This window comes from Tupaia chinensis, unplaced genomic scaffold (assembly GCF_000334495.1).
Source record: "Tupaia chinensis unplaced genomic scaffold, TupChi_1.0 Scaffold143728_1, whole genome shotgun sequence".
NCBI classification, from domain to species: domain Eukaryota; kingdom Metazoa; phylum Chordata; class Mammalia; order Scandentia; family Tupaiidae; genus Tupaia; species Tupaia belangeri.
Genome location: NW_006203577.1, coordinates 2440423 through 2465382, shown reverse-complemented (window position 1 = coordinate 2465382; position 24960 = coordinate 2440423). Strand labels below are relative to the sequence as shown.

Here is a 24960-nt window from a genome sequence, read left to right as displayed (position 1 = left end):
TTCTGTACTGTCTCTAGTATCTACTGTTGACTTCCCTGCTATTGTATTATACCTTCCAATTTTTCAGTTTCTCTTATCGAGCACAGACATTCGGTAAATATTAAGCAGGGACATTCAATGCCTGTCTTTCATAGTCTGGCTTTCTTCTAACGGATTGATTTTGCCCTTTAATATGCAAGATGAGCCCCCCACACACCTCAATGTGGTCTATGGACCTGAGGAGTCTCCACCTTTGAGCCTGCACCTCAGCCACCACAACACCAAGAGAGAGGTCTGTCTCAGCTTATGGTTTACCAGAATCAGGACACATGAGTGGCCTGAAGGGAAAGCAAGTGCAGCAAGCTGGCAAAACATAATAGTCAACCGTTTTTCCCAGAAGTCAAAGTTCCAAGCTGGTATAATATAAGACAGAAAGAAAATGGCATAGAGCAGGAGGAAGGCAATAATGGACTTCATGGTTGTGATGTGGGCCTTGGTGCTGGCATCTCTGGGTCCTTGGGCATCACGCTGCATCGTCCTAAGATGTTTCCACAGTGAGGACATCAGCAGGAGAAAGGTTATCAGTGTTACAACAAAGGGTATGAAAGTGAACGAAGCATTGGTGAGTAAAAGAAAATGAGAAAACTGTACATAGTTGATCAAGCTAGCAGTACAAGTCATGTTTCCTTTGTATACATCAAACCAGGCATTAATATGTATGTTTATCAGTATAATATTAAAAAAGAAGAAGACCAAGCTCACCAGTAGTATCACTGAGACCACTTTTTTCACTCTCCACTTCAGGTAAAGAAAAACAGAGTTTGAAAAGTTGGCAATCTTGAGAAAGTAGAAGATGCTGAGACAGGTGGCAAGCCAGATGCTAAAGTGATTGGTCACTACCCAGACAACATTAAATATTCTTAATGTTTTTTCAACCATATATAAAGTTGGATAAAATGTAGAAATCCACCAATTTGTGAACACTAACCAGAGCACTGCAATTCTAGAGATCGCCAAAGCAGTGAGGATTTGATCAGCTAAGGATATCTTTCTTCTCTTTACCCAGTCAATGAAGTTCACCAGTACGATGAATCCATTCCCAACTTTTCCAATCATGAATTCCACACATATGATGATTGTACCTGTAGTTTGAATGACATTTCCCATTGTCCGTAAGAGAATGTCCTGATGTCTAATATCACTGCTGGTGCTCACTTGAGTCATTCATCAAAAATGCTATGTGTATCTGAATCTTGAAAATGCAGTAATCATTTTCCTTTTAAAGATTTATGCATACAACGTCAAACCAGCAGACATCAAAATTTCTTAATGACTATGTTCAAGGTTTCCTCATGAATATCCTCATATTTCTCCAGATGACCCAGCTGAGCTTCTTTCAGATAGTACATGATTTCAACACTGTAGACAGACTCCTCTGTAGTTGGTGATGAAGGAAATGCTAATCTCTCTTTTGCTAACATGCAAAAAAAAATATATATATACATATATGAAATCATTTTGTTCTTTTTACCCTGTCTATGATTTCAATCTTGCAACTTGAATTCTTTGCAAGTGTCATTACACAATTCTGACACATATTCCAGGCAACAAGAAACTAAATTGGAATGGGAACGTTCCTAAGCATGCAAGCTTTTTAAACACTTCAACATTGGCTTTATATAGACTCACCTATACATAGACAAATGTATTCTTACAAAGTATCAGAGTTTTCTAGCACTGTTATGAAAGCTATTATTCCTGGAATAGTGAGTACTAGGGATAATACTTATTTCTCACTTTACCTCTTACAAATACATTCACACACACACACATACACACACACACACTTTCACACATCATAGACACAGATATATTTATTTGGATTTTCCATCATTTTCCTAATAAGTCAGTTAGTTACTTCATTTCTTCAACAGAAGCTTAGTAATGTGAAAGTTATATAGACTCTGTTTTAAAAATGCATTCACATTTGTATTACACTGTATTAAAGATGGCTATTTTATTAAACTTCAGGAGTATTTTCGCTGTGATGGTGAAAAGAGGTGGAACTCTATCTATTGTCCAACAAATCAATCTCTGAGTTTGGATGAGTTTATACACAGAGCAAGAGCCCTCCTCATGCTGTGTTTCTCCCCTTCCCAGTAGGGTACATTCCTCCATAAGCACTGAATACCTTCTAATGGTGTCCACATTCCTTCAACTCTCATTACTTCTTCTCCTAGGACACAGGATGATAACATCACCTGCTCAGGATTGGGGAATGAGTAACCTGACACAACAGTTCTCAAGAGTTAAAGAGTAAGAAATGAACCAAAGAAATACACTCAGTAACAGCTACCAAAGAAAGTACAAAAACATTTATCAGAAACTTTAAAGAAAAACAAAATTGGGTGGGACCAGCAGATGGCGTGATGTTTACATTGCTGGACTATCACATGGTTGAAAGTGGTTCTGCCCAGACCCAGTGCCTTAAGGTGCCCCATGCCCAAGATCCTGAGAGGAGAATAGAAGAAAAGGGATTGTGGTGTTTCTATCCCCCCTGGGGATGGGGGTGATTTCTCACTTTCTGTCTCTCTGTCTCTCTGGCAAGCTCATGTACCCTATAGCAAAAATCACTTAAAAAAAGAAAGGTGGGATAACCAAGTGTAGATGCTGGTCCATCTCAGTTCTGAAGAAATACTAAGCAAAGAACTGAAATCAAGATGTCATGAACATTCTAAAAAATTACCTACATTTGGGGGAAGCATATTGAGAATACAAAATTGGATTACTTGGTAAAAATGTAAGGAAAATTCCTAACGCTATGTGTGCAAACAGCATCAGGCAGAGGCAGAAAGGGCCTTGGCAGGCCATGTCCAGGCAACAAAGACCAACTTGGGAAAAAAAGATGAAGAGAAATGAAAACCCCATGGGGTAGGGTGGGGTGATGAGTGCTGGTCCTGAAACCACATGGATTCTTAGAAAGGAGACAGCTCAGATTGCTAGGAGGGGATACGCACTCCAGAGAACTTTCCAAAGGTTCCACTGCTGCTGCACTTATGCAGTCTGCATGGGAACACTTCAGGTTTTCATCAGAACAACAGCTCTAAAGAAAGATAATCCTCTCTACATGATGAGAACCATATATGGTCAACAAGAAGAATTCCCACACATTCTATGCAGAAAACAGAATAAGAAACCATTTCCTGAGAGCATCAGAATAAAAAATCAATTCCATTCAGCCTTTAAATATCTCTAGTTGTTTATAGAAGTAGTTAGACCATTTTATTTTGTTTTATTCACAGTTTTACAAACTGAGTTAATCAAATGCAAGTGATCAAATTATTATACTACAATGGTAATCCAACTGCCTATCAATACCTATCTTGCTATTTTAAATATTTACAGCAAATTAGATGCTGGGTCACCATAATTCTGAATTAGCAGGAAATCAAGCAAAAATATTATTTTTATTCCTAAAATTTTGGAAGTTTCACTCTCAGTTATATCTTTGACATTTGAGGAGGAAAGTATATATAATGTGAGATATATAAGTAGCTGCATAAATATATAATATGTATATGTAGATTTTAATTCATGTATAAAATAATCAGCCTTCATTTCTTTTGAACTGCTTGTTACATTAGCAGTAAGGATGACATGTTCTCCTACCTTAGTTTCCTGTATTATCCCTTCTGCCACATTAGACTTGTCTTCCTAAATAAATTTATTTAATTTTCATCCTGACATTGGTTTAAATTCCTAACTTTGGCTCTGGTCTAGAAACTCCCAACTAGGATTTCACATTTTTTTTGTATTATCATTCATTTGTTAGTTTATAATGTGGTATAAAAAATTCTTTAGAAAAGATACTAGAGAGACCAGCAGCTGGTGTATCAATTACATCTCTGGACTCCCAAATGGCCAACTATGATTTGAGTTCTGGTACCAGTGGCTTGACAATTATGCCAAGCATGTGTGTATGAGTGCCCAAGATCCGTACAGGAGAAAAAGAGAAAGGATTGCGGCATGGTCATCCCCCTGAGGGATGATTTCTCACTGTCCCTCTCAATTTGTGTGTCTCTCTCTCACTCCCACAGGCGAACACATGTGCCCTGAGGCAAAAACAAAACTCTTAAAAAAAAAAAAGAAATAGAGAAAGAAAGAAAGACACTAGAAAAAAAATCATATAAAAATAACATCTTTGTAAGTCAGATAAATACAAACTTTATTTTAAAAAGTCAAATGCTATTCTTTGTATAAAATAGCTGGCTGGAAATAGCTTAATAAAACATGTCATTAACAATAGAAAATGCATATGCAAATCTACCAAAATATTTTTAAAATATTTCATTGTTGTTGGAGAATAAAATATTTCATTGTTGTTGTGTGCTGGCAGAAAGTGACAGAGAGATACAGGGAAAGGTAGAAAACACCCAGGAATGGAGTATGGTCATGCTATGATCATGGTTGCCCAGGGTTCTGATGGAATAGAGAAATGGAGAAGAGTCACTGAGGCCAAGAGACCTGAGGTGAGCCATCCTAGATCTGGTTCTCTTAACCACTAGGCAGCAGGATGGTCCTATTCCAGAATCTTTTTCATGCTTTTCAAAAGCCTTTGTGACAGGTATCATTTAACTTCAGGGCTCTACATTGTCTCTATTTCACACACCTTGTATAGCTACATTTTAGTGACATTTTCTCTGAACTATGGAGCAGCCCGAGCTGTGGGAAATGCTTTTATTTGGATAAGCCTATAACCTCAATATGAAACCAGAAGTGAGGAATTCCTAGGACATGAAGATTTTGTGATGGGTGTCATTTTCACTGGATAACCAGCTCTAATACACACCTAATTAATGATCTATTATTCATTAAAATATCATTAGCAGCCAACTAGTGTATGGTCTGGATTTAGGTCACAGAAGTAGCCAGACATTAACACAGACACAATCTCTGCTTCTGCTTCTCTGCATACATTATGCTAGGGAAACAGGTAACAAAGAAATCATGAAGTTAGATGTGGGGACTGTTTACCTTAAAGATTAGATAACATTGTTAAAATATAATATAGCCTTGGGACCAGCAGTTAGCGTAATGGCTATGCTGCTGGACTCCCATGTAGTCGACCGCAGTTTGAATCCCGGATTGGTGACTTGAACTCACTCCAGGCGCATCTGCATGAGTGCCTAAGATCCTGAGAGGAGAACAGAGGAGAAGGGATTGCAGCATGGCCATCCTACCTGGTGGATGATTTCTCGCTTTCAGTCTCTGTCTCTCTCTATCTTTCTGACGAGCACTCGTGCCCTATAGCAAAAACCTCTCCAAAAAAATAAAAAATAAAAATTTAATATAGCCAAGAATTAACACTGCTGTGGAGAGTTCAGCTGTTTAACAAGTTTATACATTTTCTTTTGGTCATAGAGCTTGCAATTAAAAAAAAATACTCTTTCATTTCATTATTTACAAGATTATAATACAAGATCTTCAACACATTCTTTATAATTCAGATATGGATTTCATATGCCATGTTCATGTTTAGAGAAAGGTTCATTGAATTATATTTTTACATTTCACTACTATTTTTATATTGAACGTTTTTCTAAAATTGGTAAGATTTGCATTATATATCTGCACATTAAATGAATTTTAAGGATGAAGGATAAGAGGGATGACTGGCAATTCAAAGGCTCAGAAGAGATTTAGGAGAAACTGAAATAGTTGACATCAGATCTCAGCTTCAAAGAAGGTCTTCCTTAATTTGAAAACTGGAAGAAATGAGTTTCCAAATCCTATTAAAAACTTGGTATAACAACATTGAGAAAGGTCATAATTATATTTATAAATTCTGCATCCCTCTTTTATAATCTTTTTCTAAGTTATTCATATATTTGTATTAAACCTACCTTTCTTCTGTACTGTTTAGAGTAAAAATATATGAATATACTCTAAACATTTCGATCACTTAAATTTGTGTATGCATCCCTTTTCCTTGGCAATCCTGTTTACTTTCTACTAAAGATGAAATAAGAATTCATAGAGCTTTTCTTTGTTATTTTCTTCAAATGAATAAAAGTAAAAAAAATTAATAATGCAATAAACCTTATCCCAAAGATATATTTTCATTGTTGATTTAGAATGGAATTTCTTACCATCCATAACATTGGAGGTTCAAACTATGAAATTTAAATATACTGTGGTACATTTACATGATATAAATCATAACACAAAATAGCAATGATTTCCCAAGATGAGTTCTCAGTTCTTAAGATTACAGAATATGTATGTGAAATATAAATAGCTTCATAATTCTAAGATATTTCTTACCATATTTTTGATAATTAGGTAGTATTTATTTAAAATTATTTTTGATAATTAGGTAGTTTTTATTTAAAATTATTTATTATATGTTATTTTCTTTTTTTTTTTTAGAGGTTTTTGCTATGTGGCGCATGCGCTTGCCAGACAGACAGAGAGAGACAGAGAGAAAGAAAGCGAGAAATTACCTCCCGGGGGGATGGCCATGCCGCAATCCCTTCTCCTCCATTTTCCTCTCGGGATCTTGGGCACGCACGCACACGCACCTGACGTGAGTTTTAAGCCACCAGGTCCAGGACACGAACCGCGGTCGATTACATGGGAGTCCAGGGACATAGCCATTACGCTAACTGCTGGTCCCTATATGTTATTTTCTTTCTTTTTTTTTAAAAATTAATTAATTAATTATTTTATTTTTCTTTTCTTTTTTTCTCTTTCATTTATTTATTTTTACATTTCCTCTTTGTTATTTTCAATGTTTCTTATGTTTTTATACACATCACACATGCACACATGTACATTTTCAGATAAGTTTAAGTAAAAGATTTTTCTAGGTTTGTCACTGGAAGTTAATGGAATAAAGACTATGGGAAAAGATAAAAAAGTAGAACAGTAGGTTTCATAAGGTTGTTTTCTGCAAGAAAACATACGATGTCCCTCTTATTAATCTGAGGAGCCAAAAATGTCTGTCCTTTCAGCCAGTACCTCATCTGCCACAAAACCAAAAGAAAGGTCTGTTTTAGCTTTTTGCTACCTACCCCAAATCAGGACAAATGGGTGGCACGAGATGGTTGATTCCAATAGCTTGGTAAAGCATGAGGTCCACATCTGTCAGCTGCCCATCAGAATTCCAAACTGATGTGTTAAGAGAAAAGAAGTAAATTACAAGGAGCAATAGGAAGGAGACCACAGTTTGCAAAGATTTTACGTGGACCTTGGTGGTGATATCTTGAGATCCATTTCCATAGAGCTGCATCTTCTTGTGATACACAGGAAACAGATTAACAGCAGAAAACATATGTGATAAAGGGTATAAAGTTTGCTACTGTGTAAACATTCATGAATAAAAGGTGTGCAATGTTCCTCAATTTAGTCTTCCAAGTCATATTTCCTTCATATATTTTTGTCCATACACTCTTATATATGCTTATAGTCACAAAATTACAAACTGAAAACACTAAAGTCCTCTCTAGAATCACACTCTTAACTCGTCTTTAAGTGAAGAAAAATAAGGTTAGAAAAATTGATGATCTTGAACAAATAAGATATGTGAGGCTAGTAGCAAGCCCAGCAAGGTTTGCCACTGGCCCAGCACAATGAGCAATTAGCTTCCACATTATTTAAAGGTGGATTAAACACAGTTGTGTACCAATTTATTAATATTAATTGGTGCAAACCAATTTTGGAGACAGCTAGAAGCAATGAGAATTTGAACATCTAAGGAAATTTTGTGTCCTTTGATCTAGTCAATGAAATTTACCAGTGCCATGAAGCCATTGACAACATTTCCAAGAATAAATTCTACTATTACTGGTATGAGAAAAATGATAAGTAGTGAACTCATCATATTTGAACAAAAAAATCAAGAAAAAATTGCTAATATTACTGGTTGTGATTTCTTTAATATCCTGATCTTAAGTTCAGTAGCCACCCGAATTTTGGGTGTTCTTGTTTCTTTTAAATTCTCTAGCCAATGTGAAGCAGGAAAACACCATGAAATGTTAATGATAGAGTTAATGTCATCTTTATGAAAAACATGGTTATTTTCAAATAGCTCAAATTAACCCCTATGCAAACACTGCGTGCCCTCTCATACGTGGAATCTTTTTTGCCTGATAGCAAAATAAGAGTTGAATTTTCATTTGCAAGTATGCAAATAATAGCGTATTTTCTTTCATTGTTTCACATAATTTTCCTTAACCTTTCCATCATTTGTGTTGAGAAACTACAGGAAAATTTTAAAAGCCAATATGTAGAACAGTGAATTTCTAAATAGTTTGATGGATCTTGGTCATAACTACAAACATTGCCACTCTGGCTTTCTTTCTTTTCTTTTTTTATTTTTTAAGCCAGATTTACCAGAAGAGAATTTGAACTTTTCCTATCATAAGCATTCACAATCTTTATGTGGAAGATATACTTGCATTCCCATATTTGTTGGACCACTAGTCACTGTAGCCAGCTTGGGAAAGTCAACCTAAATGTCCATTAACAAGCAAACAGATAACAATAAATATGGATTGCATTTATACACTAAAGAATGAGTGGTATATATACACAATGGAATAATATTCAGCCATAAAAAAGAATGAAGTCTTCTATTTACTGCAATATTTATGTTAGGAGAAAGAAGCCAGACACGTAATCATAAATAGTACATGTTCTCTCTCAATGTGTGAACTGTAAAAGTCGATCTCATAAGAAAAAAAGAGTAGGATAGTAATTTTCAGAAGCTGGGGAGGGAATGAGAAGATTAGAGAGGTTGGTTCACAAATCCAAACTCTATCTAGATTAGAGGAATATATTCTAGTGATCAATAACACTGAGGGTGACTATGTGTTACAGTAATTTTTTATATATTTTAAAACAATCAGAAAAAAAAATTTAGAAAGTTCCCAATACAAACAAAAGATAAATGTTTGAGATCATGCACATGCTAATTACCCTGATATCATCATTACATATTATATGTATGTATGAAAAGTTCACACTATACCTATGAATAGGGACAATTATTATTTGTCAATGAAATATAATAACAATTTAAAACTCTGTGAAGAACAACATAGGGGAAAAACAGAAAGGTCAAAGCTTCTAAAACTTATGTATATGTTTATTCTTTATAAGCTCATAACACACACACATAAAAACACCTTCCATGAATGGAAGGACTTATTGTCACATAATTTCTGAAATGGAAAATGAGTTTCAGGGAATCAATTCAGATTTAAATACTCATATTTCCCCAGTCAAACTTTTAGCCCATTTTATCAAACACATTTAATACTTAGCAAATGTATCTCTAATTAGGTCTTTAAAAAATTATATTTTGGGCCAGGAGGTGGCATGGTAGTTAAGGCAATGGACTCCCACATGGTTGAGTGCAGGTTGAGTCCCAGACCCAGAAGCTTGAAAATCATACCAGATTAGTGTGCATGTGTGCCCCAAATTCCAAGAGGAAAATAATAAGCAGCAAGTACTACTAAAAATGACAAGAAATAATGTACAGAAGATAATGTACAGACCATCACAGTTGCAGTAGTTCAATGGCACATCTGTTTAATAGGCAAAAAAAGACAAAAATAAGAAAACCCATGTCTTGAATAATAAGATAAATATATTAGATCATTGGAAAAGTGATAACATATTTTTTGTTTCTTTATGCAAAAATGCATCATGACTTTTCCAAAGACCCAATATTTAATTTTACATATCCCAACTGACACGTTATTTAGAAAAAATTTCAGAAATAATTTAAGTAAGCAAAAATCAAAGAATTAGGTAAAGAAAGGCAAAAGAAACCTGAGAGAGCAGAAATAAGTATTAATAGATAAATGAAAATACTATTAAATAAATTAGAAGAAATAATTCATAAATTTAAGGCTGACAATAATAATTCATAAACTTAAGGCTGACAATAATAAATTCTTGAAATACAATTAAATTGATATGTCTGTTAAAATTCTTGAAGAGTGAAAGGGAACAAAGAGACAATTCTAAGAGTAACCAGTTATGGGACCAGCAGTTAGCCTAATGGCTATGTCGCTGGATTCCCACGTAGTTGACTGTGGTTTGCTTCCCGACCCAGAAGCTTGAAAATCATACCAGATTAGTGTGCATGTGTGCCCCAAATTCCAAGAGGAAAATAATAAGCAGCAAGTACTACTAAAAATGACAAGAAATAATGTACAGAAGATAATGTACAGACCATCACAGTTGCAGTAGTTCAATGGCACATCTGTTTAATAGGCAAAAAAAGACAAAAATAAGAAAACCCATGTCTTGAATAATAAGATAAATATATTAGATCATTGGAAAAGTGATAACATATTTTTTGTTTCTTTATGCAAAAATGCATCATGACTTTTCCAAAGACCCAATATTTAATTTTACATATCCCAACTGACACGTTATTTAGAAAAAATTTCAGAAATAATTTAAGTAAGCAAAAATCAAAGAATTAGGTAAAGAAAGGCAAAAGAAACCTGAGAGAGCAGAAATAAGTATTAATAGATAAATGAAAATACTATTAAATAAATTAGAAGAAATAATTCATAAATTTAAGGCTGACAATAATAATTCATAAACTTAAGGCTGACAATAATAAATTCTTGAAATACAATTAAATTGATATGTCTGTTAAAATTCTTGAAGAGTGAAAGGGAACAAAGAGACAATTCTAAGAGTAACCAGTTATGGGACCAGCAGTTAGCCTAATGGCTATGTCGCTGGATTCCCACGTAGTTGACTGTGGTTTGCTTCCCGGACCCGGTGGTTTAAACTCACGCGCATGTGCGTGCATGCCCAAGATCCCGAGAGGAGAATGGAGGAGAACGGATTGCAGCGTGGCCATTTCCCGGGGGGTGATTTCTCGCTTTCTGTCTCTCTGTCTCTCTCTGTCTGGCGAGCCCATGCGCCCTATAGCAAAAACCTCTCCAAAAAAAAAAAAAAAAAGACCTTTTTCTTTAAATTACATGATCAATGTCAAGCAGGATAAATACCAGAGCATGCTAATGAATGAGTTCGATGCTGTCTTTATGGAAAATATTGTTATTTCCCAAACATCTCAAAATGACTCCTATTTAGACTTGATGTCCTTGGTATAGGCCAGCATCTTTCTTAGCTGATGTTGAAGTGAAATCTGAATTCTCATTTGCTAGCAAGCAAATAAAGACATATTCCATTTCATGGTTGTGCACTATTTTGCCTCATTTCCCTCTACATAATTTGTGTTCATGAAATTGAGATGTCAGCAAGTAAAATTTCAAAACCTAATACACAGAGCATGCAGGGAATGTCTAAATGAAAAGACAGAACTTAGTCATCTGGAGATGGCCTTAATGATCACCACTGAGGATTTATTTGAACAAAAACATTAGATCTATGTAGAGAGGCTGTAAAAGATTTACCTATAGGTTTTCTGAGTTTTTCCTATAAAAAGTTTCTCAGCTTCCCTAAACATACAGAGAGGCTAATACTCCCTAAAATTGGGTGAGAATAACTAGTATTTATGTAGAGCTTCATTGTTAACAAGCTAATAAACACATACACACCATCACCACCACAAAATACACATTTTGTTTGTTTTTTTTTTTTTTTTTCAAAAAAATCCTAAGGAACTGGGAAAATAGTTATTGTGGTGATTAAGGCTGGATTCCACATGGTGGACTTGGCAGTTTGAGTCTTGGATCCAGTGGCCTGAAAAACATTCTGGGTGCATGTGCACACATGCCCAAAATTCAGAGAGGAGAATGGACAAGAAGGGATTGCAGCCTGGGGCAAGCAATTTCTCACTTTCTTTCCCTCTCTGTCTCTCTCTCTCTCCAGTAAGCACATATACCCTGTGGCAAAAATATTAAAGAAAAATATATAGAAGAATTATAAGACATACTGTTATGTCTTATAATTTCCACAAAGAAAAATAAGTCTTAGTGGTCTCATTTAGATTTAAATCCTACTCTTTCACAATCACACATTTTATTTTAGCCTGTTATGAATTTTCTCAAGTATATCTCTCATGCTTAGATCTTTTGCAAAGATATCTCTACCACGTCTACTTAAAATTTAACTGTTAATTATTCAACTAAAATATCTAGAAATTATATAGGTATTTGTAAAAGTCCACTGTAATTTTGATTGGGATTCTTTTGGACACAAGGTTGCCCACAATTGTAATGTTAGGAAATTGATTCAATACTCTGAAGAGTATTGAAAAAAATCTACGTTTATTCAACTTTCTATTATGTTCTTTACTACAATTTAATAAACATCTTAATAAAACATGGTCCAGTATTTTATTTCTCAGATATATTTCTAGGCACTTTCTAGTTACCACTGCTACTGTGGAAAAGTTCAGTTCCAAATGTTATATTTTAATTCATTATTATTATGCTATTAGGAAATTTTGCTCTATTTGCTAACTCTATTTCATAAGCTTATTACTTCTTGTGGAGCACTTTTGATTATTCATAGAAAAATACAACATCTCCACTATTCTGGAGGCTAGCAGGTGGTATAGTGGTTAAGGCTCTGTACTCCCACATGGCCAACCATAGTTCAAGTACCAGACTCGGTAGCTTGAAACTCATGCTGGGCACATGTGTGTGCATTCCAAATATTCCAAGAGAAGAGTGAAAAGAAGTGATTGCAGCATGGTCAGCCCTCCTGGGGAATGATTTCTCACTTTCTCTCTTTCTGTTTCTCTCTGTGCCTCCAGTGAGCACAAGTGCCCTATAGCAAAATATCTTTCTAAAAAGAGAAAGAAAAAAAAAACTTTTTTTAACCTTGGCATTATTATAATATATTCTATAATTTACCATTAACTGTAATGTTTCTGTTGTTTAATATACAACTCTGAGTTATTACACTTTCCTTCTATATATACTGGTTGATTGGAGTATATGATAAGATAACATTTTAACATCTGTTAATAGAGTTCAATAAGGATACAGGTCATACAGAAATTTATTTCAAAAGGGCTACACTTTGTGTGCAGCAGTAAAACACAACACTCTGTGAGGCTGACCCACAAGGGAAGGTTCCAGGTTCATGTCCAGAAACCTCCTAGGGAACGGGCATGTATACAACCCATTATCCAGTGCTGGCTTAGCCTGGAGGTAGATTGTGGCATACTTACACTGCTGGCAGTGCTGTCTCTATCACCTTCATTCATGAAAGACATAAATACATACACATTTTTTCTTTTTAAAAATTTGCTGAAGTATGTAACTACTGACCAGAGAGAGAGATGGAGAGAAAAAGAGAGAGAGGAGAGGTAAGAGAGCAACCCTCCATTCCTCGGGGGGATGACCATGCCACAGGTCTTTCTCCAATCTCCTTCTAGGATTTTGGGCATGCGTACACAGGCATGTATGTTTTTCAAGTCACTAAGTCCTGGAATCAAACTGCACTGTTGACCATGTGAGATACAGCCATCTCAACCACCACATCACAGGCTGGTTTAGCACATAAAGTTATTCTTTAAAAAATAAAAACTGCTTGGGACCAGCAGATGATGTAGTGGTTACAACTCCATGTGGGCAACTGCGGTTCAAGTCCTGGACCCGGTGGCTTCAAAATCATGCTGTGCATGTGTGTATCCATGCCTAAGATCTCAGAAGAAGAATGGAAGAGAAAGAATTGCAAGTGTGATCATCCCCCATGTTACACAATACATATGCATATATAATATTTTTCTAAACTAGAATTTCAGGGTTTCTGTTTTTTGGTGATTAAATTCATGAAGTGATTTCTGATCACTTTGATTAATTTCTAATAGCCTACCTGTGATTTTCAGTCTTACTTCTTGTCTAATTTTCTCTGCTTAGTTTGAATTGATGGAACTATTCCTATTTCCTTTTTTTCTTTTAAATTTATTGGCTATAATAACAAAAGCATAGATAATAAAAAATTATATAAATTAAACTCCATGAAAATGTAAAACTTTGTCCATTTAAGGTCACTATCAGTATGGTGAAAGAGAAACAAACAAAATGGGAGCAAATATTTCAAGTTATGTATTGGACAAGGGATAACATCCAAAATATATAATATAGAGAACTCTTACAACTTAAGAACAACAACAAAAGTGAGCAAAGGACATGAATGGAAATTTTGTCTAAGAAAATATAAAAATTACCTATAATAAACCAACCATGGGCCGGATGGTTAAGATAGCTGGATCCCTCATGGCTCTCTGCAAGGTTTAAGTCATGGGACTGTTTATATTTCTTTTTCCTAGCTACTTATTTAAAGTTTACACTCTATACATTTTTTTAAAAAACATTCAGTAACACCAACTTATGTGAGTGTGTGCATAAACTTTGTTTTTTGCTAATCATGTCTGAATTAAATCACTGTCTCCTTTCAAATCAGGAAAATTTTTTTATCAAGTTTTAAAATCCCTTCTTACCATCCACCCTTTCCATTATGTGTTTATGTACATTTTGTTTTATTGATCAATTTCATTGACGTATAATTTATGTAGAATTAACTATAGCAATGCTGAATATGATATTCATATTAGATAGAAGTTGGACACTAACTTGCTTTAAACTACAAAATGTCAATATTATTACATCTATAGGCAGCCAATGCTTACTTCTTTCATTTGCTGTATATTGCTGCTTCCATTTCAATCATTTACTTATCAAAAAATTTTAATTTGTCAAAAGGCACATGTGATCAGCAGAGTGAAACAAAGAGAGAGGGGAGGAAACTGAGAAAGCATCCCCATGGAGAATGGTCATGCTGAAGTCCCTTCTCCTCCATTTTTCTATATTTTAGGGGTATTGGGCACACACACACACACACATGCCCAGCATGTTTCTCTAGCAGTCAGGTTGAGGACTTGAACTATGCCATCAATAATGGGATCCAGTCACCTTAATTACCACCACCCTACAGACTTGGTCAATCATTTACGTTTATTTATTTATTTATTTATTTATTTATTTATTTATTTATTTTAATTTACCAGAAGATGCATTTACTTGTGGGAGAGAGGCAAAGAGTGAGGAAAGCAAGAAAGCACCAATCATGGGGGATGTCACATCGCAATCCCTTCTCCTCCATCTCTACCTCTTCTGGGATTTTTATGTATGTATGCACATGCGCCAAGTGTGTCTTTCAGGTCACCAAGTCCAGGACTTGAATCGAATCATGTAGCCAGTCATGTGGGATCCAGCTGTCCTAACCACTAGGCAGTAGGGTCGCCCTTAATTTTTAAAAAATCTTTGTATTAGTGTGTTTTGCTGCTATGGAAAACACCACAGACTGGGTGGCTTTAAAAACAAGAACTTTTTTTCCCTCAGTTTTGGAGCCTGGAAGTCAAAGATCAAGGGGCCAGCAGGACTGTTTTTTGGTAATACCTCTTTTTCTGGCTCACAGACTGCCCAGCCATCACTCTGTGTTCAGCTCACATGGCCTTTCCGTGTGCCTAGACTTTCGGTGTCTTGCTTTTCTTACAAGGAACATAGTTCTATTGGGCACCACACTTAATCACATCATTTAGTTAATTTAGCCTTAATTTGCTCCTTCATGACCTTATCTCCAAATATAAACACACTGAATTGGGGAGCACCATACAATCTTTCTGAAGTAATCCAGAAGCAGCATTTGTAAAGGTGTTAGTAAATCTTTTTTGTTCAAAAATCACACGATTCAAATCAATCCTTACTACAAATTTTTAGCCACAAATTCAGAATTACCTTTTTATTCTTCAGCAGTTTGAAAATGAATCAGTTGTTTTCTGGCTTTATTTTTATTTTTTAATAGGCCCATGAAAGTTCTACATATTTATAGGGTATGACATGATTTTTCTATATAGTATACAATGTGCGATGATCAAATTAGGGCATTTAGCAGATCCTGGAATATACTTTTTTGAAGAGAGTTCTCATGTTATTTCAATTACATTTTTCCCTCATTGAAAATTACCTCTCATAATTTACAAGTTAATTTCTGAATTTCAATTTGCCTCTGAGGGCTGCAATCTTATTAAAATAGATACATAAATGTAACCATATATATGACATTCTGTTAAATCTGGAATATAGACTAGAATATATACCATTCTTTAATGGACCACTATTTATATGTATCATTATTTTAATTGGTCAGAAAAAAGAAAAATATATAATCACCTTACTAAATAAAATTCATTTGATTTTTTTCAGAAAAGTATTTATTAGATTCATGGAGAGAGAGAGGTAGACAAATACCCTTGACAGAGCTTCACCATGCCATGATCTGCCCTGGAGCCTCCAGCCAAGCAGGATCCCAGGCATGTATGGGTCACCCTGGGATTTGAATGTGGCCCTCCAATGTGGATCCCACATTGCAAAGCAGTACTCTGCCACATGCACTATTGCAGCTGGGCTCAAACAACTTTTAACACAGGTTTTTACTATAGTATCATAGGCAGAAAAATATGAAGAAAAAGATTTTCTATGAAGATCATTTTTCTTTTCCTTTTCTTTTTTAGGTTTTTGCCATATGGCATATGTGTGCCTCAGAGAGAAATAGAGAAAAGAGAGATGGGGAAAATGAGAAATCATCCTTGGGGGGATGGCTACACTGTAATCTCCTCTCCTCCATTTTCTTCCTGGGGTTTTGGGCACACATGCACGTGCATGTGGGATGCTTATCAAGTCAGTAGGTCCAGGATTCAAGCTAAGGTTGGGCATGTGGGAATCCAGGGTCGTAACCACCATGTCACTTACTGGCTCTGAAGTTGATTTTTTTTTAAAGTATATGTTTTGAAGCTGAAGTCCCTGTCTTGTGTATTAGTGAAACACTAGAAAACGTTTCACTTACAAACAAAGGTGCCAGTTATCACAATTACTTAACATTTTGAATGCTTGAGCCATTCCTTAATATCATCCAGAAATATTATAAATAATAAAAGAGAGGAATTATTATTATTATTAATCATTATATGCAGATAATATTAATTAGTATCTCCAGAAAAAAAAGAATAGCCTTAACAAAGCACATGTGACAGTTTAATTAGGCAGCTGACTTCTAATTCAATAAATTAGCTCTTTGTATACACATTTACCTATTACCAAATATCTAAAATATAGTATAAAATTTACAAAGAACATTTAATACACTCCCCAAATTACATACTTCTATAAACTTTATACACCACATTCCAGATGTGGCTGTGAGCAGCCTCTCCCTAGGTTGTTTCCTCTGGATTTTGGAGAAATCCTCAGTATCCCAGCAGCCATGATCTCTTTGCTATTTCTTCACTGGGTAAGGCTTTTAGCATCTCAGAACTCAGGGTGTTTTCATGAAAAAATATGGAAAGTTATGAAATATACAGACTACATGCCATATAAAAAACTTTAAGAGTTACCTATTACTTAGGCCCACTTTTTATTTTATGACATATTTTTTATTAAAATGTGTACAAAGACACACAAAAAAGTTGTTCAATGTGTATTTTCTCAATGAATAAATGAATAAACAAACTACATTAGAAGAATAAGGTCTAATCCAAACACAGACCCTACAGTTTGAAGGGATTTCTTCACAAATGTAAGCTATTAATAAAGAATTCTTCATTTCTAAAAACATACAGGATTCTATTATTTTGAATATTGAACAACATTGAACAAGGGCACATGATCACAATTCTTCCTCATTTATCCCACTTCTTGAACTCAATTTATTTTAAATTTTTTCCCTATTTTATTAAGTTACTTTTATTTCTGCCATAGAGTCAATAACAATACAACTAATAGCATACGTGTAGCCAGAATCAATGCTAATTACCCATGAGTTGCTCTCAATTTCTGTTCTGTGATAACCTGGCTGTTTTTCAACCACCTGTGAAGCATGGTTATGGATGAAATAAAATGGAATCAAACCACTGATCACACACAGTGGTATACAATTAAGACTATCCCCAGTTTGTGCGTGACAACTGAAATATAATGTGGTAAATATTTGAAAACTACATTAAGAAATACAATGTGTTTTTAAATATAAATCACATATAGCCAATAACAATGACTATATTCTAAAAACTTGAAGGTGGAGGTAGGTATATAGTTACATGGCAGAGAGCAGGAGAAAGGTAATCACAGTTGGCATTTGCTTCATGTCAGCCTTGGAGATGGTATCGTTGGGTTCTTGTACAGAATCGGCCTCATGATTTTGGGAATTGTTTGGGGGAATATTTCTAACTGGGGTCCTAGTTTTGAAGCAATGGAATTAGTGCATATGATTCTAATAATATCTTATATATTCTTCTCTTTGACCTTGAGATTTTAGGCACATATTCTATATAAGTAGTTTCTTTCATGTATATAAAATTGTGAAGTTCCATTTTCATTAAAATATATAACAATATATAACACATAGATGTCTTAATAGAAAGGGTTTCACATTTTCTTTTTTTGTTTGTTTTTAAAAAATTATTTATTTAATTTTATTTATTTTAATTTGACTAAAGAGAGATAGAATGGGAGAGAGAAAGTGAGAAAGCAAGCCACCAAGTCTGGGACTCGAACCGTGGTCGGCCATGTGGGAGTCCAGTGCCCTTAACCACCACACCACCTGCTGGCCCCAGGTTTCATATTTTGAAATCTCAAAAAGGTTAATGACTGACTCAGCACTATTTGTTATTATAAAAATTTCCATGTAAGTGGCCTATATTCATCTACTCTCTGTGTAAGTATATTACTTTATGTACTTGTATATATCTTACTGAGTTGTAATAAGTTTAGATATTGCGCATTGCAAGCATACTTTTTTTTACAAGCATACTTTTTGTAAAGTTCATCAATATGCACACAATGAATGAACATTGAAGAAGTATAAATTTATAACATAAAAGATTTTATGAACTGATTTTCTTCTGTAAAGTGCAAGATGATCTCCCATGTGGTTTATGGACCTGAGGGGTTCCCACCTTTGAACCCACACTTCAGCCATCTCAGCATCAAGAAAGAAGACTGTCTCAGCTTATTGTTCCCCAGGATCAGGACACATGAGTGGCCTGAAAGAAAAGAAATTACAGTATTCTTGCAAAATGAAATAATCAATTTTTTCTCTAGCAACTCAAAGCTCAAAACTAGTAAAAAAAATGACAAAAAGAAAAAATGGCATAGAACAGGAGAAAAGCGATCACAGATTGCATGGCTATTATGTGAGCCTTAATGCTGGCATCTCTGGGTCCTTGGGGGTCATGCTGCATCGTCCTGAGATGTTTGCACAGTGAGAAGATTAGCAGGAGAAAGATTATCAGTGACACAGCAAAGGGTATAAAAATGAACACAGAGTGGGTGAGTAAAAGAAGTTTGAAAGAATTTGCAGAGTTACTACAACTGGAACCACAAGTCAGGTTTCTTTTAAATTCATCCATCCAGACATTAACATGCATGTTCATTAGTGCAATATTAAAAACAAGAGGACCAAGGTCACCAGCAGTGTCCCTGAGACCACATTTGAACTCTCCACTTAGGTAGAGAAAAACAGGATTAGAAAAGTTAGCTATTTCGAGAAAGTAAAAGGTACTGAGACAGGTAGCAAGGCAGACCTAAAATGATTGGTCACTATCCAGGTGGCATTAAGCATTCTGAACGTTTTTTCGCTCATGAATAAAGCTAGATTAAATAAAGACACACACCAACTTATGAATACTGACCAGAGCAGACCAATTCTTTTTTTTTTTTTGAGAGATTTTCGCTATAGGGCATGTGCGCTCGCCAGACAGACAGAGAGACATTAGAGACAGAAAGCGAGAAATCACCCCCCAGGAGGGATGGTCACGCCGCAATCCCTTCTCCTCCATTCTCCTCTCGGGATCTTGGGCACACACGGCACATGTGCCTGGAGTGAGTTTTAAGCCACCGGGTCCGGGACGCGAACCGCGGTCGACTACGTGGGAGTCCAGCGACATAGCTATTATGCTAACTGCTGGTTCCCCAGAGCAGACCAATTCTGAAGATTGCCAAACCAGTGAGGATTTGATCAGCTGAGGAGATCTTCCTTCTCTTTGACCAGTCAATGCTATTCAGCAGTGCTACATTTCCATTCGTGAACTCCACACTCACAATTAGTGTAACTGTGCTCACTATGATATTGTCCATAAAACAGTGCCCTGATTTTTTTTTCTGCTGAAGATTTCTTAACATGTTCACCTAAAATGCTCTACACATCTAATTCTTGACAATTCTACAATGTACACCATGTATAAAACCTTGTATGCACAATATCAAGCTAGCAAATATCAAGATTTTCTAAAGGCTCAGTTCACCGCTTTTCTCATGAAAATCTTTGTATTTCACAGACAACCCAGCTGAGCTTAATCCAGATGCTGTGCACCTTAAGCACAGTAGGCTGGAGTCTTTTGTAGTTAGTGGTGAAGGAAATGTTGTACTCTCATTTGCTAACAATGCAAAAAAGATGCTATTTTACCATTTTGTTCTTTTGCCTTATGTACATATTTGAGTCTGGTAACTTGAGTTCTCAGCAAGCGCCATTACACAATTCTAGCACTATCAGGCAATAAGAATCCAAAATAGTATGTGGAACTGTAGAGTACTGAAGTTTTTAAAATATTTTAAAGATAGGGGTGGGAAGTTGGAGAGACGATGGTGTAAAGTTATAAGGCCTTAATTAGACAGGAGAAATAAGTTTTATTGATTTGAGCTTTCTTTGAGAGCAATTAAAAAATATAATAAACATTGTTAATAACACTATGTTGTACTTTTAAAAACTGCTGAGAGTAAATTTCCTATGTTCTCACTACACACACACACACACACACACACACACTCTAACCTTTATTTGAGGTGATGGAAATGATAATTACCTTGATCTAATTATTTTATATTGTATTCATACATCATAACATCACATTGTACTCTAGACAAAAATAACTTGTCAATTGGGAACCAGCAGTTAGCGTAATGGCTATGTCACTGGATTCCCACGTAGTCGAATGCAGTTCGCTTCCGGGACCCGGTGGCTTAGAACTCACACCGGGCGCATGTGCGTGCATGCCCAAGATCCCGAGAGGAGAATGGAGGAGAAGGGATTGCGGCATGACCATCCCCCCTGGGGGGGTGATTTCTCGCATTCTGTCTCTATGTCTCTCTCTGTCTGTCTGGCTAGCGCACACACCCTATAGCAAAAACCTCTAAAAAAAAAATTAAAAAAACAAATAACTTGTCAATTTACAATAACAAGAAAGGAGGAACAAATGAAGAAAGGTGGAGGTGGGGAAATTCTTGGTTAAAAAAAAGTATAGTTTGCATAAAGACTTATCCACACATTATCCAAAGCTCTTTATATAAAGGATCAGAGTTTTCTAATAATTTCAAGGATGTAATAATTCTTAGAATGCTGAATACTTGGACTAATACTTATTCAGCATTTTACTTTTTAGAAGTACATGCATACACACACACATTTATTTGGATTCAAAAATTTGTCCTTCTTAAAATAATACAGGCATTTCACTTATTTAACATTTATTATGCATCTAGCTGATAGTACTGTGATTGTAGTAAAGAAACTGTTTTAAAAATGCCTATACATTTCATATGTAATATTAAAAGTAAATATGGGGTGAACATTGGCAACTTTTGAGAATGCCAGCACGTAGCTGAGGCGTTGGACTCCCACATGGCAACAGTGGTTTAAGTCCTGGATCTGAAGGCTTGCTTTTTCACCTCCTCTCTCTCTGTCTCTCTTGCTCTCTCTCTACCACTCTCTGGTGAATGCATGTCCTATAACAAATTTAAAATAATAACAATAATGCATAAAATAAAATAAATAATTCTTAAAAGAAAAAAAAAAAAAGGAAAGAAGAGGTGAGAATCTAGCCATTGTTCCCTACAGCAGTTTCTGAGTTTGGATGAGTTCATGCACAGAGCATTAGCCCCTCTATCCTGTGTTTCTCCCCTGCCCAACGGGTCACATTCCTCTATGAGCACCAAATACCTTCTGATGATGACATATGCCCTCACTCTCCCAGCACCTCTGTGTGGAGAATAAAATGAGGAGAATAAAATGAGTAGCCTGAAGGAACAGTTGTCCCTCAATAGCTAAAGAGTAAGCAAGGACCAAAGAAATAAAGTCAGAAAAAGCTACCAACAAAGTACATAAACAGAACTGCAAGACCACAGGCAAATGTGGGATAGCCTGGTGTAGGGTGCTGACCATTCTCAGTTCTGAAGCAATACTGAGCAAAGAAAGCAAAATCAGTATGTCATAAGCATTTTAACAAGTGACCTAGCATTTAGGAGTAAGACACATGAAAAGATGAAATACTTGAAGAGATTTAAAGCAAAAAACCTAAGACTAGAAACGCAACATATCATCAGGGCAAAGGCAGGAAGTCTCTCTACTTGACCACGTCCAGGCCACAAACACCAACTTGAGAAAGAAGTTGAAGCAAAGTAGAAACCTCATGTGGTAGAGTGCAGTGGTGGGGGCTGGTCCTGAAACCTCATGGGTTCTTAGAAAGGAGACAGAGCTCAGGTCTCCAGTAGGGGATATGTACCCCAGAGGTGCTTCCCAGAGGCCCTGTTACTGTACCTTTGGAGTCTGGATGGAAACACTTTAGATTTTCATCAGAACAACAGCTCTTAGGAAAGACAATTCCTTATGTACAAGGCTAGAATGACATCACGGACGAATCACACAGATCATATCCAGAAATCACAAGTATGAGTCAGTTCCCAAGATAAGAGCCATGCTTTTTTCCAATTCAGTGTCAAAGTTATGTTGAGTTGCATATAGAAGAGACTGATTATTTTATTTTAATTTCTTATTCGTGAATAGTTTTATATATTGAATGTACCAAATACAAGTGATCAAAAATGGAGTAAACAGTCACAGTTCTATGTGTGTACTGGGTCATAAGAAAATTCATGATATAATTTTCAATGTTTTTCAATGCAAGGATATGTCATGACTTTTCTGTCAACTCACTATATCTCTACTTAGATCATTAAATGTACAATGTTAACTCACTGCCTACAAATCTACCAATAATTATCTTACTATTTTAAGTAAAACCTAATTAGACCCCAAGTCATCCTCTGAGTTTACAGAAATTTAATTAAAATTATTATTCAAACTCCCTTCTGCTCTTGAGAGTTTGGGGACTTTCACTCTTAAATATAACTTTGAAGCAAAAAAATAAAATGTGAGTGATGTAAGTACCTATGTAAGTAATGTATCCATTTGAGTTTAAATATTTATTCATAAATAATCAGCCCTTTTTATTTCTGTGGACCTGCCTGGCTGCATTCTCAGTAAGGAGACTGTATGAAATCACCAACAAAGTGAACAGAACTGATTAGAATGTGAAGAATTGAGACCTTAAGCTGTCTGTTTTGGTTTAGGGAGAAGAGGCAGAACTAGTGAAGGGAACTGAGAAGATGGGCCCGATCAATAAGGATAAAAACAACAGCAGGGTGCTGTGTCTTAAAAGCAAATAAGGGGCCAGCAGTTGGCGTAATAGCTGTGTCACTGGACTCATGCAGTCAACCGTGGTTCGAGTCACAGACCCGGTGGCTTTTAAACTCATGCTGGGTGCATGGGCATGTGTGCCCAAGATCCTGAGAGGAGAAGGGAGAAGAAGGGATTGTGGCATGTGGCCCTCCCCCATGGAGGGTGATTTCTTGCTTTCTGTCTCTCTGTCTCTCTCTCTGTCTTTCTGGCAAGTGCATGTGCCCTAGAGCAAAGACCTCTCAAAAAAAAAAAAAAAGGCAAATAAACTGTGCAATGTGGCTGAGAGGTCATGAGAGATGAAAGCTAAGCTTTATCAAGGTGGACTCACTGGTCATCTTGCCAAGGTCAGAGCCCATTAACTATAACAACACCCACTTCACAGGACTTGAGGAAGCTCCATGGTCTGATAAATGCTATACTAAAAGAAAAACAAAATGAAGCAAAAATTGATTTCAGAGGGCAAACTCTTAAATGTAAAATCTAAGATCCTTACCCAGTTCTTAGAACTGAGACTATTCAGAGAACTAAAGCAAAGTCAATCACTGAAGGGAAGACTAAGCTCTTCCCATGAAGAAGTCTGAAACATCCCTGCGGAATATTCAGAACGTGTCACAGACAGTGGCACAGCAGTAATGCTACCGTTCACAATATGGAAGGTGCCAGGATCATGGCCTGGAGTCTCTCTACATACTGGGTGTGCCCATAATCTGGGCTAGGTGGAATTGAGGGTAGTTCACAGTGTTAGGACCTGTTGGGAGTGTCTCTCTCTCTCTCAAGAAATAAATGAATACTTAAATTTTATTTAAAAATGTATGCAGGATGTGATCTTAAGGTGGCTTTACACAGAACAGCTACCATTACCAGATGACAGTGCCATAGGAAGGGATGTACAGCCATATTTTCCGTGAGGTTTATGTGTGGAGACTGAGCTAAACTATCATCTTCATACCAGAAAGACATTGTGGTTCATTGGATGGAGTACATCCGGAGTTTTGACTTGCATCCATCTCTAGGTAGAGATGACAAATGGACTTTAGCTATTTTCCTCTTCTGGAATGGGTAATGGGCAGTGGCCACATTCAGTAGCTGACAGAACTCCCACATTGCTTCCCAAACTGTACAGTAAGGGGAATTATTCTTAGCAAGATCAAGAGGAAGCCTCTGAAACTTTCTTCTTTTTAGTGAACAAGTAACATGAAATAATATCATCATTTTCTGAGGACTGGAATTGATATGCCAGCATAAACACTTTGAAAGTATCTTTTAATATCCTTATTAATTATGTTGACCAGTCTCTGCCACAACCGAGTGGATTAGAGGATACACTCAGATTGCCACACACTAATTCCGCACTATTTTTAAAAGAATCGTAAAATACTCTAAATTCAGCAATAGTAATATATCAGAAAAAGAAAAACCTGAGAAAATTCAAGGATCTAGGGCCCTGCGTGGTGGCAGCGGAGGCGC

General features: G+C 36.0%; 1 protein-coding gene and 1 pseudogene across 1 annotated transcript; both read right to left on the bottom strand.

Annotated features, from left to right (window-relative positions):
* Positions 1 to 207: 207 nt before the first annotated feature.
* On the bottom strand, positions 208 to 1146 carry LOC102480680 (taste receptor type 2 member 14-like). The gene has a single exon (XM_006164831.1). It carries the CDS (start codon positions 1144 to 1146, stop codon positions 208 to 210), a length of 939 nt encoding a protein of 312 aa, XP_006164893.1.
* A 17768-nt stretch (positions 1147 to 18914) lies between these two features.
* On the bottom strand, positions 18915 to 20162 carry LOC114005382 (taste receptor type 2 member 14-like; annotated as a pseudogene).
* Between the last annotated feature and the right edge of the window lie 4798 nt (positions 20163 to 24960).

Coding starts and splice junctions, on each gene's coding strand:
- LOC102480680 (XM_006164831.1), bottom strand. CDS start 1,146: ATGGGAAATGTCATTCAAACTACAGGTACAATCATCATATGTGTGGAA.